A 19177-nucleotide genomic window follows, 5' to 3' on the forward strand; every position below is an offset into this window, starting at 1 on the left:
ACGCTTTCACTCTGCTTCCTCTGAGAGATCATATTGTCCTGACGTGACGCCTTGCATGTACTGTGACCTTTAAAGACCACTTTACAGCAATTAATTACAAATGAATGGATTTGTGTAATAGCTTTAATCCACTTATCTGTCAGTCCTCAAGGTAGCGTATGTGGAACTGAGTCTTGATTGCAAACATTCCCAGGAGCGAGTGATCATCCTCACTGTAACACCAGACAGACAGACGGGACCGTGTGTATGCAGGGCTGTATGCAATGTTTTTGACCAAGGGTATTTAGAAACATTTATCTCACTTTATAGTTAATTACAAGTTAAATGGCCGTATTCAGGCTGCAAATGCTGCAGGATTCGAGGAAATTTTTTTCTTTGGGTTCAGCCACAAATCGAAGTGATATTTCCATATACATTTCTTACTGCGGAGTGCTGAACATTCAGTAAATGAAGGATTTGCAAGGAGGCAAACGCACAGAGCCGTGTCAGCACTTCCCTTAAACAGCACAGAAGGGAACTGGCACAAGGAGAATGTCAACGTCTCGGACCAATTAGACCCGCTTAAGTAACAACAAGCCTCCAGCACACGCAGATGCAGTTCACTTGTCTCACAGTGAAGTTTAAAGTCCTTTTCACGAGCACTAGTGCTACCTCGGGACTTGTCATCTGTGTTCTTAATCCCGCGAAAACCCGCCATCTTCCATATTCCGTGCATTTTTTTTCTTCAAACCCCCACCACAAATTGCCTGTATCTTTCAACAAACACACATTTAAGCACTTTAATTCTTCTTTCTTCTGGGGCCGAGGAGTGTAGAAGTCGCAGTGCAGTGCAAGTAAATTAGTTTTGTCTGCCTGCAAAAGGAGGCTGAAGATACAGAGTGTAGAAGAAGTTTCGGAGTTAACATGATCCAAGAAAAGCAATATTTGTCCAAGGTACGAACCTCAATCAGTGTTTTATATCCTTTGTTTTATTACATTCTTAAACCAGTTACAGTGCATTTATTCAGTCAATCTGTCTCACAATAATGAGGTCGTTTTCACTTCAGAATCACTGACAGGCTGATCTTATTTATTCATTTGACATTTTGCTGTGACTTCACGTGGAGAACTCATTTGAATAATAATTCCATTGGTTTGAGTTGGAATGAATGTGAATAAAAAAAAAAAGCAAATCTAAGCAATTCAAGCAACATTGTTAAACGTCGAGTGTCGGCGAGAGACTGACACGCTGAAGGACATCGATGCCGGCGGCCTGTTGAGTTCCTACGCCATGTGTATGTTAAGGGAGATTGTGTGTGTTTTCATTCGGAAATTGCACTTTTATCAACCCGACACCCCAGCATGAGTTCAACCAAATATATATGACTATATTTATCCTTTGAGTTTAGATTTATATTCTTTATCTATACAATAAATTCACGATTTAAACATTTATCTGAAAGTCCGCTCACTTATGCTCTGATGGGACACCAGATTGATCCAATGACATCAGAGGTAGCAGCCATTGTTAAAAACAGAGCTCCCTTTATGGCGTTTCAATCCCACTTGAAGTCGTGTCCCACCGTTTCATAGAATTTGATGTTGAAAGGCCTATAAAACTCCTGCAGCTGCTCGATGACCTCCTCGTCGATCTGCACGTGAGTCCTGCCCTTGGATTTGCCCAGGCAGCGCGGCTGGCTGCTGCTCTCTGGTTTCTTCAGGCAGGGGAAGCCTTTGGTTCGATTAAAGTAGAAGTGCTTGTCTGTGATTATTCGCTTCAGTCCCAAAAAGTCCTGAACTCGCCCCATTTCCCACGCCGGGTCGGTGATCAATCGCTCGCCGCTCACAAAGTGCATCTGCGAGGGGCGGAAGTACTGCAGCCAGTTCTCCAGGTGCAGGATGTACATCCCGATGCGGATGGCGTTCCAGGAGGTGTCCACCAGGCCCAGGCTTCGGTTTTTAAAGGCCAGTTCTTCGAAAGTGGGAATGTCAGGCTTCTTGGAGAGAGTTTGTGTGTAGTCAGAGATGGCTCTTGTGACTGGGTTACGCACCACCACGATTAGCTTAGTCTTGTGGGACATTCTGGCGATCCGCCTCGGTGCCTCTCTGGTGACAAAGTAGCTGGGCGTCTTCTCTAATGTGATCTGGCTGTCGAGCGTCCGTGGCATCAGCCCCCTTGGGAGAGAAACAAAGCAGAGTTGAGTCAGTGGGAGTTATCTTACCTGTCCTGCTGCATGTCCACTCGCATCTCAGGTTTACAAGCGGCAACAGCGGAAAGAAGTGTGGAGACAAACAGCAGGGCCGGCTCGGACAAACTAGGCTGCATACGCGGCTGCTTAGGGGCTCCTTTGATGGTGAGGGGCCCCCCATGGCAGTTCAGTCATTTAAAAACAGATTTTGATGGAAATTAGAGATAAAAACCTTCAATTTCTTAATATTAATAGACACACATGGGTTAAGCAGTAATGGTGGAATGTGTATTTTGTTTTACATGTAGTAGATGAATAGCTTTGTGCTCATTTTCACAAACTGATTTTTGATTTTGTATTTAACGTCTCGTAAATGAAAGCATTAAAGCAAGTAGCAAACAAGTACATAACCTCAACTCCTCTATGGTACAAAAGCCCATTGAGCCATTTATCTACAATTTCAGGTTCACAAAAAGCCAAAGAGATCTTTTTTTTAAATATATTTACTTAGAACCTGTGGCCACCTATGGAGGAAACCTTGAGAAAGGTGAGATGTTAATCGAAGCCTTGACTCGATCATAATAAAGAAAAAGCGATTGAAAATTAGATAATGATTCACGTTCAAGTAGCAAATCTGCTGTAATCACAAAAGGCCAAAACCCAATTTAATGGTTCTTTTTCACCGTTATTCCTCCCGAGCTGCCGAGCAATAGTGCTTGTGCTGCAGGAGAATAGCTTCATTATGGAGAGGAAAGAAAAGAGAAAAGGTATTAATGTTCCAATTTAGTTCTCTGAATTGTAGCTGGGGCTTCTATTGCCTCCAAAGCCGAGGCCAGGCGCTTATTATTGACCTTTCACTGGGGGAGAACGTTTCATTCATCTGTACATTCAATCTGTTTCGCCAAAGGGAACAAAAACCTGGACGAGCTAGTTCACGTTACAAACATCACGTTACAAACACGTTACAGTTTTTCATATAATTCCATACGGCCGACTGTTTTGGAAGTTTCAGCATTTAATTTATTGAGATATTTAATATAAAACGAGTAGCTACTCAATTTGCTGTAATTGCCTTCTTGAGGATTTTGTAACGTGACACAGTACTGGTTTTAAACTGGGAATATAGCAGCTCACCGGAATGATCCACAAGGCTTTTGAGATGAATGTTGGGCTTTTTGGGAGGAATTTGGAGGAAAGGAAACCTCACTGTAGCTGTGAGGAAGCGTTGGGGTTTGGAGGTTTGGAGGTTTGGACGCTGGGACGCTGCGTTTGCTGCCTCGGGGCTTGGATGGCTCACAATCACCCCGGGGTAAAATTAATTCCAAATTGTATCGAGAATTGTTTTTATCGGCGTTTGTCGCGAGCAGTGACCATGACATATCCCAAAACACACACGCACAGTACATCAACAACAGAAGGAGAGATTGTGTGTTGGAGTGAGCTGTTTATGTGAGAGAAATATTGATAAACTGATGCGGTTTCATAGGGACGAATGGTGTCAAACTCCACTCCACAATGTCTGACACAAACTTCATTCTCAAGGGTTTATATTGTGGTTGTTGGGTAAATTGATTATCTGCTTTTTACCTGTTTAATTCCCAATGTTTTGAAAAGGAAACACTTTACTGGTGTAACTCTGAGTGGCATGGAAGCAGCTCCATATATGTGTAAGGATCTAATAAAAGTGTGTTTAGGTTAGGTCATCACTGAATCTCAAAATGTCTCGTACGACGTCATCATTATTCTTCTAACACGTTGTTCTTGCAATTCACAAGGAAAGGTTTGTAATTAAGTCGGCAAATTTACTTATAGGCAACAGACAATTAATACAGATGCTCCCATCCGAATGATCAATTGGTTCATTTAAACCTTTTCCTGTTTCCTCTAAATAAACCAAAACAATTCTGCAGTAATTTGGCAGCTTGGTAAGAATACATTTAAAACAGGGCCTAAATGAGTAAGTTGTAAAACGTTTCATAGCAAATCCGACTCGATTTCTGATTTACCTGTTACATCACCACTGCGTCGCTTTTGTTGTTGTTATTACTGTGGGACTCACTTAGATCAAAGCTTAACCTTCTCAAAGCTTCCTTCCTCTAGGTGGGCACGGTCATAGGTTAGCTCCAAAGTCTTGGAGAATATCGATCCATTAAGTTTTATTTATGAATCCCGAGTCGCAGGCTCGGGCGCCTCAGGGCCACTCGGTAACGATTAATCTTTGATGAGAACAACACCTTTTCAAGCAAACAGTCCAGCTACACGTTCAGAGAAAGAGGGAGAGAGAGAGAGAGACTTGCTGTTTTTCCGTCTAACCGGAACTTAGACAATTTGTTGGTGTGTGTGTGTGTGTGAGAGCTGCGTTTGTTATCTGTCTGTGACACATTCCTCCGTCCCCATTGCTGAAACGTGCTCAGACCTGCAACTAGGGGTGTTTGATATCGAGCAGTGACAGCGAGAGGTCAGAGGTGATTCTGTCTAACACACACACACACACACAAAGTGCATGTGCAGTATAAAAATGTCTGACACGATGCGCATGTAGGCGCAGAAAACGTTTTTACATTAAATGTGTCACAAGTGGCGTTTATTTGTGCTGGGCAAAGCTGAAAACGATAAGCGTCCGGCGAGCGGTCAGACGTCATTTAGGTGCCCTGCGGGGTACCTGTAATGTGTAGATATATTTGTTTTGATGTAGAGCTTCATATTCCTGCGTTCATCCTCTGGTGGTTTGATTCGAGGAGGAAAAAGATGTGTGGCAACTACAAATAAGCCTGAAACTGCCTTTCCAAATATCCAAGAACTGTTATAATAATCGAGAGATTTTATTTTATTATGGTTGCAGAATCCCGATGGATTAATCTTGCTTTATCAATGCCATGCAGAATGTTTGATACCTGAGGCCTTTTCCAAATGCAGTCCCCCAAATAACAGATCAGTATTTCACACTGCATCTGAATTTCAAAGATAAGTGTGAGGCTTTAAATAAAGTATGTTCACACATAATCACCCAATCTCTCTGGAACATCTTCATTAGTATGCATCATATCTATTCCATGTCCACGCCAGTGGAGGCAAACTTTTGAAATGCACTTTAAAGGGAGCACACACACACCAGACACGCACAGAGCGAGCGTTTGATTAACCAGCATTTGGGGCCTGTTGTAAGAGATTGATTGATTACCACCTCCTTACTTAAGAGTCGACGCTAAATTCATTGGGGTAATTTCCAGTGCGTTGCCAAGTCTTCTTCGCATCGTGTCGGTGAAGCTGTGAGTCAGGAGGCATTAAGGCTTTGACTGTGACATTTTAATCACTGAGCTGAGGTAAGGAGGATCTGCCCAATTCCTATCCATGAGACTCACTGCTGGTAAATAGTTGAAAGCTGAAATCAAATTTCCGCAGCATCCTTCAGCTTTAATCATATTACTTTATAATTAATCTAAACATGTCAGTTTATGTTCTTGTAAAGGTGTTTTACCCAGTAATGCAGCACGTTTTCCATTCATTACAGATGCATTCGATACATTGACATCCCTCATAAACAGACGATCTAGAAAGGAACTGGGTTTAATGTCTTTTTGCAAACACATTGAATGGCTTATGAGACAAAGTCAATTAATTTCTTACTTTTCCTCCACATGCTTTACTTACTCAAAACAAGAAGCATTGGTGAAGCAAACCTACTAGTGAAGGCCAAACGCAGAAAGGATGCGAGTGGTTGCCATGGGTATACACACGTGGTTCTACCTACGCCAGGAAACAATTGTATAAAATGCTGGCAGTATCTACCTGCACAAGAAGAAAATATGAACACAACAAACCCGGCGTCCTTCCCCGACTCCAGCAACAGGTAGTTAAGGTCGACTGTGTAAAGCGTGGAAGTCATTGCCATTCAGTAATGAGCTATGCAGCATTGAGAGCTACTCTGCATATTGGAGCGACCCTGAAACAGCCTGCTGGCAAATCCTGCCAAATGATTTATCCGACGCTGGCGAAGTGGAAGCGCAAGTTCACACTTACTCCCCTCTGGACTATGCAGTATCATTATGGAGGAATAAGCCTCAACCTCAAACATAGAGGTCTTTATGTGAAAACAGCCACGGCTGCCCATTAAACACTGACGCCCCGCGCTCGTGCGGCGCTGCTCATTTCCACAGGGAGGAACGATCTGTATGTCCTCACCCTGGCCTCACCAGGAAGAATACAGAGAACAACAGTGATGCTCACGCTGCTGTTTGTTTCCCTGACAGTGGAAGTAGCCGTGGTGTCTTCATTTCATGTGCGCCTACAGCAAATAAGCGGCAGCCAACGCAGCACACCTTCACCATATGAATGTGTCTTTGTAAGGGTTTCATTGACCCCGGGCTCTAAAGGCTTCGTCATCCACCTGTTGTTATTAAGGCTCATTATTTTATTTTTTTAGGCACATTTTTCTTATAGATACATACATCATTAGGAGTTTGTTTACGTTTTCCTCCCTATTGTCCTGGTTGCTGGATAACGATGTGCAGCTTGCTGTTTTAACTAAGATGAGATGTCCTTGGGAATGCAACATTAACCTGGGCAGAGAAATTAAATCTGAACGAAAATTATTTACACTGCAGCATTAAAAGAAATATTATTCTTCAGTGAAAACCGAAACGAGTAACCTCACAGCGATGGTACAAACACCAGTACACTGCAAATTTGACCTGACTTGTCGTCAGAGTGAACCACCGGGCAAAGTGCTCTAAATGTAAGCCACCTATCCACTTATTCTCAACAGCAGACACCATGAAAGTGACGGATGCCCGGCCCGGGTCACCGAGATCCACATCTAAAGAAAGACCTCAGTCAAGAGTTGCTGCTTGTTGGCAGCAGAGGGTGAACCACTTTATCCAGTGATTTCTTCAAAGGCGTCTTCACTGCTATTGACACTGAGTGACGGCTGCTTCCCTCTGTCTCTGCTTTAGAACTGGCACCTCCACTCGCGTGTCCTGAATACAGCGACTACACGAGGATACTTCAACACCGACACAGTGTAACGCGCCTCTCGCCTCAGCCGTCACTTTGGAAATAATGCAGTTTGCCTTATTGAAGTTTTGACTTATCATAATCTCTGTGCAGTGTAGGTCTCCAGGGAGACAACTGACACAACGATACAACTGCTACATTTGACATTGACAATTTCGAATGGGCGACGCTGCGGAACTACAGGTAGCTGAAACCATCTGTCTGTAACACCGGTTGTTATTTGTCAGGAAACTCTCTGTACATAACAGGCAGGAAGTTTACCAAGTTGAAACACTATACAGCAAATAAAACCAGTATATCTAAAGTCTAAAAGTGCTGAAGCCCCACTAGTGGCCTCTAGAGGCTGCAGTGCTCATTAGACAATACTAGAGTACATAACAGGCACGATAAATGGTTAATTAAGTTTCTGTTCCCAGTTGTAGAAGTAAAACTGTAAATGTGTTGTTGAGAGACCGGAGGCCCCTGGATGAGGTCAGCAAAGTTCCTGATAACATATATATATATTTATATATGTTGTGAACAGAGTTGGTATTTTGGGTGCTGGCACAAAAGGTAAATTCATGCAGAGGTGAAAATGGTGGTTCATCCTCTGGGGAACATCAATATGCTCTGCAAATGTCACAGCAATGGGAAAGTCTTTTGACCTTTTGTTTAGTGGCACCAGAGGAGAGATCATGATGCTGTCACGGCAGAAGACCGGGACTATGATTATCCACCAAGTCATGGCAGTAGGGTGTAGTTGTTGAGATAGCTCTGTTCCAAAGTCACCAATGGATTCTCTTCATACCCGTTCCAAACGACAAACACTGCAGCCTACGACAATAGAGAACACAATCATATCTGAGTTAAATTAAAGGTCTGAGGTCTAAAGCCTCTAAATCTAAAGCTTAATTCAGGCAGCGTTTGATCCAAGCTATTGAATTATTGTATCGTCCTTGTGTCCGTCGCCCTTGTTGTGCTTATACGTGATAATGAAAACGAGAGAATGCAGCGAGACTCTGAGCTGTTCAGCTGCAGACCGATGTGTCTTACCGAGAATGTTCTACTTCTGCAGAGCGACGTGGGGCTTCATCAGGGATGCGGACCGTCAGAACAAGTAAAGGTCAGCTTTGAATCGTCTCCTTGTGCACAATCAATGGACTCGGAATTTATTACTGCCATTTCACCGCTGTTGGAAATTAAATTGGAGCGGTGCATTGGGTCAGTCTAAGACAAGTTCTGAGTTAATATTTGAAGAACAAATAAAAAATTCTCAAATCGCAGAGCTCCGTAGAAGAAAAGCTGGCATATCGCCATCTCCTGCGTTCAATTTAGGCAGAATATTGCAACGTTTTGTTCAGTTTGACTGGGATTTCATCTGGCAATTATCCAGACTCGTGTTTTGCAGAGTCTTTGCTGCCATCTGTAATTATTAGAGGGGATTCTGGCAACACATTGTTCCTAATAAAGCAGTTTAATGATTTCGAGTGATTTCACTTAGAAGCCATTAATCACAATGTGTGCGAGTGTGTCTTCAGGGGCGGGCAGAAACATTTAGAGAACGGCCTTTTACCTCCCACCGGACGCCAAATGTTTGTCATCACTAAGACTGATTATGAACCCCGCTCATTACAACAATACACAGGCTTTTCAGGCCGCACAGGGAATTACCCAAACTAAAAGGAGTGTGTGTGTGATGTCTTACAGCAATTTAGCAAGTTGGGCAGTAAATTATCAGAAAGAAGTCTCCAGGGCTCCTCATCGCCAACACATCAGAACACAATCAGAATAAGCAGAATGTGGAGGAACAATGGTGTGAGTACAGGGAATAGGAACACAGAAAGCTCTGATGTGCAGCAGAAAGCAAACTTCTACAAGCAAAGCCACATAGACGCTGGATGCAGGATAAGTCAGATTATCAAAGAGTGTAAGTAAGATTGTGAATGTCAAGTCGAACAAACTGCCATTAATAGACATTGAGAACAGACCAGTGAGGACAAACATGATGTCAACCATGTACAGTAAATGATTTGAAATGTACCGACATAAGAAAGTCAAAAGATGGAGAAAACATCAAAGTCACACTGAATTAAGAAAAAGGCTTGGCTGAGGAATTTGCATACTAACCATTGTGGCCTCGTTAGCCTAAATCCAGCCTTATTAAGTGTGTGTGTGTGTGTGGGGTGCACCTTCCTGCTGTTTCTAGTCGGTAACTGCAGCTTTGGGGGATAATTGCCCGGCTGGCTCTCTGTGGAGACGTTAGCAAGATTTCCATTTGGCAACCAAAGCATCGGATTTTCTTCTTATTAAAAAGTCTGAAAGCTTAGACCAGGATTTCTGCCTGACGTTGCTCATGCGGTTTCTTCATCCTGCCGTGTGATTCTCTCTCTGTCTCTGTCAGTGGTGCTCAAAGAAATGGCGCTAGATCCCGTGCCCATTATTAAACTGTCACTCAGTCAGCTTACGCCTCACTTGATGTCTGCTCATTAATCACCTCTTCCTCAGGACGTAACAACCTGCCTTACGCTTCCTGCGCATCTCTTTGTCCTTGTTGAAAATAAGTACAGGATCTCTTTGACTCCGGGGCCTTATTAGAATAAAACAAACTTAAAATCAGGACCATCCCAGCTCTGCTCTGCTCTAATAAACTGGGCTAAGCGTCTGACCTTGTAGGAACGAAACTCATTTAATGTTGTCATTTCATTTCAACTGTGGGCAATTATCCTCCCTGAAATAACAATTATTCACGTGTTGGTCTGCAGAGATAAATGACTGACGATTGCTCTTCTTCGGCGCATACCCGTCTCACCTACGCGTGTCTAGCATACACGACTGCCAGGACTGATGTGGAGATTTCTTCAATTTACATCATTTTTAGAGATATGGGAGCTCTCAGAAGCTTTTTCTGGGTGTACAGGAGCCTGTGGGAACGCAAGAAGCAGTAGTCTTTTAAATGCGATGTGGTGATTTAGATGTTGGGAAGGTATAGAAAGAGATGGAGTCCATTGGTAGGATTTGAGGTGGCTGTTCTCCTGAGAATAAAACATTGAGTGTGATGCAGAAACACACTAAAGAGGTATAAATGTTAGATGATTGAACAGTGTGACTTGTTGCAGGAGCTCTGGGGCCCAAATGTGGCAAAATATGATGTTGTCTTGTTAGATATTGACTGTACATTGAGTAACGTGAATCGTCTCCATCATGACTGCTGCTGCCTTGTGAGCCGAGAGTGCAGCCTCAGTCGTTGCTAGAAAGTCCTTGATCCTAAATAAATAAATACATTTAAATACTTTTCTGGTTCTACTTGATCCTCCATCCTTGATCTCAAATTCTGGCAAAATACCCGTTTGTCCTCGTGTTTTTATTATGCAGCTCTAACGTTCCAATCAACGTAACCCTCCAACACCTGAAGTGACTTTGACCTCTGGAGTCTAAACGTACAAAGTATCAGAGCCACTTTTGAAAACAGTAAAAAACGATATTACGAGGATAAAGTCTCTGGCATAAAACGTTGAGCTTTTTCTTTGGTTCTCACTACATATTTCAATATTCTTGTGACATTTTGACTTTTGTCTCCCCAAATATTACCACTTTATTCTCAAAATCTCTTTCTCTTCCCCCGATACTCCAGGGGGTTGAATATATTCCAAAGGCTTTAAAAAGAACTCAAGCAATTAAGACCCTAGAATTTTGAACTTGCCTATTTTGTGAGATGTTTTTTGGAATAATCTTTACTGCAATCAATGTTATCTTATTTATAAACATACTGGTGTATATATACAGATATCTGACTTTCAGCAATATTACTAACCAGGCCAGGCTGCTTCCTTCATATATTACATGTGTTTCTTAATATATGCGGAACTGCTACATTTCTTGAAGTGTTCTAACTGAGGGAATAAGAGAGACAGGTCCTTGTGTGATTTGCACCGCAGTCTCATCGGGGAAATCTCTCAAACGGCGGTGTTGTTGTAATTATGTTAAGCGCGGTTCGTCTCCGAGCAGCGGCGGGATGAAGACAGCTCGTTAATAATGCAGAGTTATGCCTGACCATCTCTCACTGCGTAACGCCAAGTTTTTTTTCGGTGTTAAATGAGAACCACCGAACCTTCTGTCCTCATCAAATTTTCTGATGATGCCGTTCCACGTCGCCCTTCCTTCCCCGAACCAATTAACACGGACTTGTGGCGTCTTCCTTAATGCGGCCTCTCCTATGAATTCCACAGCGAGCTGAGTGGAAGTGCCTCCGACTCCCGCGAAAATCAATAGAGCCGCGTTGCCCTTTTTAAGTCTTGGATGCCGCACAGCCACGTGGTTTTGTTTGATCTTTGCGATTCCGCCGAGGAGGGTGGTGAAGTGCAAAGTAAATTGGTGGCAGTAGGAATGTGTGTTTTATCACAGTCGGTATCGTAATGTGAATACCCTCGCACAATATAAATGAGGGTGTGTGTGTGTGTGTGTGTGTGTGTGTGTGTGTGTGTGTGTGTGTGTGTGTGTGTGTGTGTGTGTGTGTGTGTGTGTGTGTGTGTGTGTGTGTGTGTGTGTTCTGTTCTGTTCTGTTCAGGAGGCTCAGTAATGAACACTGCACCATTTCCCCTCTGTGTCAAACTGATGTCTCATGCTAAAGGTAATAGCACAGACTGCAGTGACAGTGACTATAAGCCTAATAGTGTTATTCCTCTGATACACAGGTGTGGATGTAGAGCATCACTGTCAGAGCAGTGTGAGAGCTGCAGAAGGGACTTTAATCTAAGGCAATTCCAATATGTTTATCGCATTGAATACCAAACTTTTGCCGGTTGTGGCGTCTCAAGTTCTTTTTTGTTTTGTGCCGTTTCAATGACATTTTGGGAGATTGGTGGGAATTGGGTCAGGATCCAGACACAAGGTTATTCTTCCTCTTTAACCTAGCAACACAGGCAAATATTGGACTACTAAAACATGCAAATTCACCCTGATCCAGATATCGGTTAACACGTATGCATTGACGGGGAAGGGGGGCATATTCACGGATTAGCTATATGTTTTTAAGGGATACACATATAAGGCAGAAACATGCAAATACCACCAATGTGTGGCAAAGATGATCCAGATTCAACTGCACAGACAGTTTTGACAAAGTTTCAACTGCGACACATACAGTATCGATCCAGATGGAGATACATAGTATGTATCGGCATGATGAACCACAATGACAGTAGGGTCTTCCATTGGCAAAACAGTCAAATCAAGAAGTCAAATCTAGTTTTGAGCGGACAAAATAATGAAGATAAGAGGTGACCAAAAGGTGAGAGGCGATGGAGATAATGTATGGCCATGATGGATGGATGGATGGATGGATGGATGGATAGATGGGAGCACTGCAGGTTAAAGTTAAACTATGTGAATATAGAATGTACACATACATAAAGTAACTTGCAAGAGGCACAAAATGTGACAGGTTGAATGAATGAATGGGCACTTTCTGTGACATGCTGCCTACAAGCTAAACACAGTGACAGGCAGCCACTGAGGGCCAGTTTAATACAATGAATGTCAGTCAGCGACTCGTCGGCAGAAGCCACAGCCTAAATTAAACCAATGTCGGTGTCAAAGGTAAAGCGTCTGTATTTATCTTGAAGGTAGGAACTGTCACTTTCTGACAAGTGTGCAATATTCCAGCTTTGTAATTTTCCACAAGTGACAGCGCATCAGTGCAGAGCCTCATCGTATCCCTGCTCCAATCTGGAGTGACACATATGAAAAGAGGGGATCTACGACAAATGTTAAAAGATTCCGATGTGATTCTGTGAGTCTGTGAGCAAAATGTTGATGTGTTATGGAAGCATTCGCACATTTTTCACGGATTTTATTGCCTTTGTTCACATTTAGCATTTTGATTAATACCTAAATGAATTTTCTAATTGAAAATATTAAACTTTAGAAGCCCGAATCAAATACTCCGCCATCCTGGAAATGTTTGATCAGTGAAGAACTTGCTGTGCTGCCACCTATGAGTTTCTTCACAGAGGCCACACCCACATTAATCTGTCAACCAATTACAATAAACATTCATAACTGTCCTGTCCAACATTCAAAATGTCTGTGTAGCAAATGTGGTCACCATTTCTTAAACTTTAAAAGGAGTAATTCAAATAAGCATGTGTCACGAAAGTCCACATGGTGGCACTGTTGCCATCGTAAACTTATCGCATTGTCGCTTTAAATCTTAAATTTTGTAGACATCTGTTCAGATTTCCTGTCTACTACAGAGACTTATGGGGCATGAACCGGACCGAAAAAACCAACAACCTCTTAGAGACGATGAGCGTGACAACTACACCCAAAGTTACATTTCAAACGTGTATAGACACAAATAAATCAAGCCTTACTTAAACCTCTGGGCCCATTTTAAATGCTGAAACATATCTAAACATTTACCTCTTCAGCTCACAGACAGATGGGTAGTTCATACAAAGTACCATTTCCTAATCCATTTCACTTGTGCGACACATGACAGTAAACACCACCTGTTGATGTTCCTGCCTTGGATTTGTTGCTTTCAAAAGTGCCGATTGTCTTTTTAAATTGACACACATTGTCACACTTTAGAATGTATGTGGAATCAGCCTTCAGAAATAGAAGTGTGGGTTGTGTGCGCGTGTGTGTTGGATGGTTGTGTTAAATCTTTGTTACAAATTACACACGCATTTATCTTAAATATATGCAGAAGAGATTGTGTTTGAACTCATAGCAGCTCTGAATAAAATGAAATGATTTTAGGACCTACGCTCCTTTTGATTTGACTTCTGAAGTCGATCTCAGACAGTTCAAAGCTTTAAAGTTTAATGTTCTGATGCCCTGCTGTGTGTGTGTCTTCCACGCTTCAATCTTAGAGAAACCAGCACAACACCACATATTTAATAGTTCATTTAATACACACATCCAAAGCTTTTGAGGCTATGGAGCAATGTTGTATTTCCTACACGCTGAATTTTGTGGATACATTTGAGCCGGAGCCACAGGGACAGAAAAGCCTGAGTCGTGATGTGTGTGTGTGTGTGTGCGCTGTGTGAGAGCTGCTGCCTCACCCTGTTCACTTCTGTGGCACTGTGGGGGACGTTAATGGAAGCTGTGGGTAGCTCCCACTGACCCATAACTATCACTGTCATCAAGATCTCTGCCTTTGTGATTCGTGCATCATTTCAGTCACCGCGGAAACCTGGAGACAACAACATGTTTACTCTGCCTCAGCACCAAATCCCAAAGCTGAGGAATATTGGGGAGAAACTGTTTTGATCCCAGTCAACCACAGCTACACACACACACACACAAACACACACACACGCACACACAGGAAGGCAGGAAGGCAATGCCCTCACAGATGAGAAGTTTCAGACCATCTCCAGCCTGAGAGTTGCTGGTTTGAAGCCAGCTGGCAGGCTGTGCTCTGGGCTGTCTGTGTCATCTGTGCTGTAAGGCTGTGAGAGTTGGTGTGAACCGTTTCTACATGAGCGTCATGTGGAGCAACCCGGAGCTCCACTGGGACCTAATAGCGCAATACAGACCACAATACACACGTAAACAGAGCAGCTGAACTACTTTGTGGTGACAGTGTTACTAGGTGTGTGTGTGTGTGTGTTAGTGAACCGGCTGCTCAACAGTTTGAATGACAACTGTGCACTTTTGTATCCATGCCTGTCAGATAAACATGGGCACTAAATGTTTGACAAAAATCATCTGTGGCAGGGGCGCACATACCCCCCCAACACACACACACACACACACACACACACACACACACACACACACACACACACCACCCTGTGTTACAGTTAATGACAAAATGATGAATAATTGGCTCGTGTGTGTATTCATCGCTCCTCACCTGTACCAGTCGAGCCCTCTGTCATAGTTTCTGTCGAAAAAGTGCGGCTCCGTCCCCAGCGCGCGCACATCTGGATGTATCCGGATGAACTCCAGCACCGCCCGGGTGCCTCCCTTCTTTACGCCGACTATCAACGCGTTGGGCAGCTTCTTATTCCCGAATTTCTGCGCGACGCTCATGTTTCTCAACTTCGCCTCTGCCCAGCGGCTCCCAGAGGAGGCAGGCTTGCCGCTCGGACCGCGTACATCACTCGACCTCCCGTCCGGCAGCGAGGCGCAGTCGTGTTGGATTTCCCCCAGAAGTTTCTTGCCCCCCGCGTTCTTGCTCGGCGGGCACCTTTTCCCGTCGTAACCCCGGTGTGTCATGATTGGGCTGCGGCAGAAAATGACGCTGTAGCACAGGTAGGTGCAGGAGAGCGACACGGTGAAGATGAAGGCGAATCTGGCGCTGGATCTGTTTGGAGACGGCAGGAGCCTATGTGCCATGTCTCCATGGGTTCAAAGTGCCGCATGGTGTTCCATCGGAGCCGCTCTGCTCTCCTGCGGGAGTCTGGCTGTGTGGACGCGGGTGGACGCGCCCAGACATCAACTCAGCTGCGCGTCAATCGCACGAAGTGGAGGAGAAACTTGGAGCGGAACGTGATCCTGGTCCGACGGGGTTTGGCGCAGGAACCCGAACCAGCCAGTCCCTCCTCAAGTTCCCTCTAAGTTTCTGAGTGCATGTCGGATCTTTGGCTCAGCTGATGGCTCTGTGTCAGAACGGAGCTCAGGAGGACTTTCACGTCCATCTTACCCCCCCTCGCTCTTCTAGCAGTGGAGGAAGAAACTCCTAGATGTCCTCAGTGTCTCCTTAAGACTCAGTCTGATTGCTCCGCCGCTCTGCCCTCCTTCTTCCTCTTCCACGATAAAGTTGTGAACATATTCAGTTACGCGCTACGGGCTATATACATATTTAACCATCCCCCTGACGTCATCCATCACAATTCTATATGCGTTTTCTATTTTTAAAGGAACATCGTGAATATTTTTACGCAGCGTCACGATTGGAGAGTTTTGTCTGTGTGGGAGTGATTTATGTGGCAGATCATGTGGTTGTCAATGTGCTTATCAATACCTTAATCGATATCTCGGTCAACGCTGAACATTCATCACTTACGTTAATGGCGTTTCGACAATGCGCAACACATTTCCTTCTTTCTCAGTCATAATTCATCAGTGTGTGTGTGTGTGTCACTTTGTGTGAAATGACAGTAGAGAGAATCATTTTATTAACTCAGAAAAGTTTGTTGTAATCGTGCATTCTGGGTATTCTCAACCAAACCGACCGCTCTTGTACTTTATTTTGTTTTTTACTCTATTTTATTTGAACCCAACATTAGTTTAAATATTAATGAAGTATATAATTTTTAAAGGGAAGCAAGTAAACTCTTCCTATGTGTGTATGTTGTACTGCTCTCCTAAGCCAATCTTAGATCTTGTAATGGAATAAATAAAGGAAATGAAAGGGAAAGTGTATTCATTTCCCTTAGATGGAAACATTTGCATTTGCGTAAGAGTTAATTTGAAAGTGGCCATTTGAGAGCACTTTAAAAGAAGCCGATTTTCTGAATGATCACGGCCACACTACAAACTGGAGGGGCGGAGAGGAAGTGAAGGCAAAATAAATAGAAATAGCAGTGAGTCAATAGCCGAGCCTCTGCCTCCTTCCCAATATACACCAACTTGAGTATTTATAAATGCTACTGTTTTTGATATCAAAACAAGTGCAGCAGCTTCACACGAACAAGCCAACCTACATTCAGAGCACACACAGCAAACTGCACCTCTGCCTGAGGCTTCACAGTCCTCTCCAAATCTTATTGTATTATTAGAAACCCGGATCTGGCTTTGCGTGGAAACACATAGCGATAAGACGATCAAGAGCCAGAGTGCTTTTCTTTATGTAAGTCCAAAGCGTCATAGCACCAAACACTCACCTAACTGCGTTTATTCTGTGGACCCGAGATCAACTTTGCACTGAAATACTTTGGAAAAAATGCTAAATTTGGCATCTTTGGATCATTCACTTCACTTTCTGATGGCTTATTTGTTTGTTGTTAGCTAATTCATTAAGCTACTTAAGCAATCAACCAATCAGGATGAAAACAAATCAGACCTGTTTATCTCTGTATTCGATCAAGATACAACAACCAATTCTGTAACTGAGATTATAAGGATTATATGTGTTAAAGCAGTGGCGAGCCGAAAAATGGACATCACTGAAGGCCTAGGTGTGAAATGCACGGCCCGCCACTGTGTTAAAGTCATGTCTTATTCTAAAGGTCTGTACTTTATTTGAACAAGACACATTCTGTCTCGGCTCGTTCAGTCTTGGTGGAAGTGTGTGGTCTGAGTGCCCCACTATTGGTTATATAAGTTATACTTATACTGAAGTGTGTTTTCTTTGAAGTGGAATGATGATTCAGTGAGAAAGTGTCAGTGGTTTTCTGAAGCATTTAAGGGGAAGTATTTTGCTTTGTGATTGTTGTCCCTGAACCCTTTTATACTGTTTTCACAAAGAAGAACTTTTTAAAAACCCTTCTGGCTCCTTGGGAGTTTTATCGTCACGCTGATGCACTGTACTCAAGGAAATAAACAAGAGGCTGCTTTCTACACTGCTAAGCCATACACTTTTTATGAAGTCATCAGTCAAGCTGTGGAGCTGGCGAGCAGACAGCATCATTTCACCTTCAGCACATGATGAATGATGTCAGAAAATGTTACCAGCCCAAAAAGTTGGATGATGTACAGCCACTTGCACTCTCGCAATTCTTTTGGACTTCTTTCTCCCTATTTCTTGTCACTTTCAGTTCAGACTTTCAGAAAAAAAAACCCTGACACACAAATAGAATGACAATGAGATAAGCAGGGAACACGATGAGTTCAGTGACCCAGAATTTCTTTGATTCCTATCTACTGAAGCTATTAAATACGGTTTTGTGAATTATTTATTTGGAAGGTATTACAAATCCAAATTCAAGGTTGAAATGACAGCGAACAAAAGAGGCGGTAGCTTTGAACATTTAACGGTTTGGTCCAACGTCAGGTTCAGGGCAGAAAAAAAGCGATAGGCGACTTGAGGCTGTTCACAAACTGCAAATGTGAATGACAGAATTTGCTCTTGACAGAATTGGCTTTTGACTCTTAAGGCCCACTCGTACTTTCAAAATGGGTGAATTTACCCATATTTCGCTCTACATAAGCAAGTTGGAGTTTCCATACAAACCAGGCTTTTACAGAGTTTCCAGCTCCTCAGTCTGTCACTTTGGAGGACAAGCTGTTTTGGTTGGGCGTCGACAGAATGCAAATGAGCCTCTTCTCTAATTGGAATGTCTCTAAATTACACCCACTTTTCCTCTTTGCTGCTAAGCAGACTGAACAATAGTTTCCGAGATTGGAAGACATTTCACAAATGAAGTTAGTGTTAATGTAGCAATCCCAAACTGCTCGTTGGAACCGACTTTTCACAAAGGTGAGGGTCTGACAGCATCCAAAAAGGTTTCATTTAGCACTTTCTGGGTTCTTACAGACACAGATGAGAGACGTATGTCGGGAAGGAAAACATGTTTTTGTGACATATGAGCCCTTTAAGAAGTACAATTCAAGAAGTGTCATGTCTGGCATTTCACAGGGCTGTTGATCTGTAATAAAGTGGCCAAAATAGAAAAACTATAGTGTTCATATTCCTAATTAGTCATTCAGATTGTTGTATAGCTTTTGCAGAAATAGTCAAAAATACAAGACTTTATATTGCAATGTTAAGAAATCGCTCTAAATAATTCCTGCTACACCCCGGGAGTCTTGGCAGCAAACATTCCACAGTTTCACTCAGCTGGATCCTAACTTCCTGAGTAATCCGAACAAAGCAATAAACAAATAAACAGTCAAAAGGTGAAAGTGTACACCAGCCTCCCCGATGACGAATCTAACCTCACGCTGCACCGGTTCTACTGCCTCTCCCACTTACTAACAGACACACACACACACACACACACACACACACACACACACACACACACACACACACACACACACACACACACACACACACACACACACACACACACACACACACACACACACACACACACACACACACACACACAAACCTT

General features: G+C 43.2%; 1 protein-coding gene across 1 annotated transcript; it reads right to left on the bottom strand.

The window, feature by feature from the left end:
• Positions 1 to 1535: 1535 nt before the first annotated feature.
• hs3st2 (heparan sulfate (glucosamine) 3-O-sulfotransferase 2) lies at positions 1536 to 15512 on the bottom strand. Its single transcript, XM_076144260.1, has 2 exons — positions 15028 to 15512; positions 1536 to 2154 (listed from the first exon to the last, which is right to left on the bottom strand). The coding sequence occupies exons 1-2, from the start codon at positions 15510 to 15512 to the stop codon at positions 1536 to 1538; spliced, it is 1104 nt and encodes a 367-aa protein (XP_076000375.1).
• Positions 15513 to 19177: the final 3665 nt, after the last annotated feature.

The sequence above is a fragment of the Genypterus blacodes genome, unplaced genomic scaffold, assembly GCF_046128005.1.
Source record: "Genypterus blacodes isolate CSIRO-AG114 ecotype Tasmania unplaced genomic scaffold, CSIRO-AGI_Gbla_v1 ptg000028l_1, whole genome shotgun sequence".
Classification (NCBI taxonomy): Eukaryota; Metazoa; Chordata; class Actinopteri; order Ophidiiformes; family Ophidiidae; genus Genypterus; species Genypterus blacodes.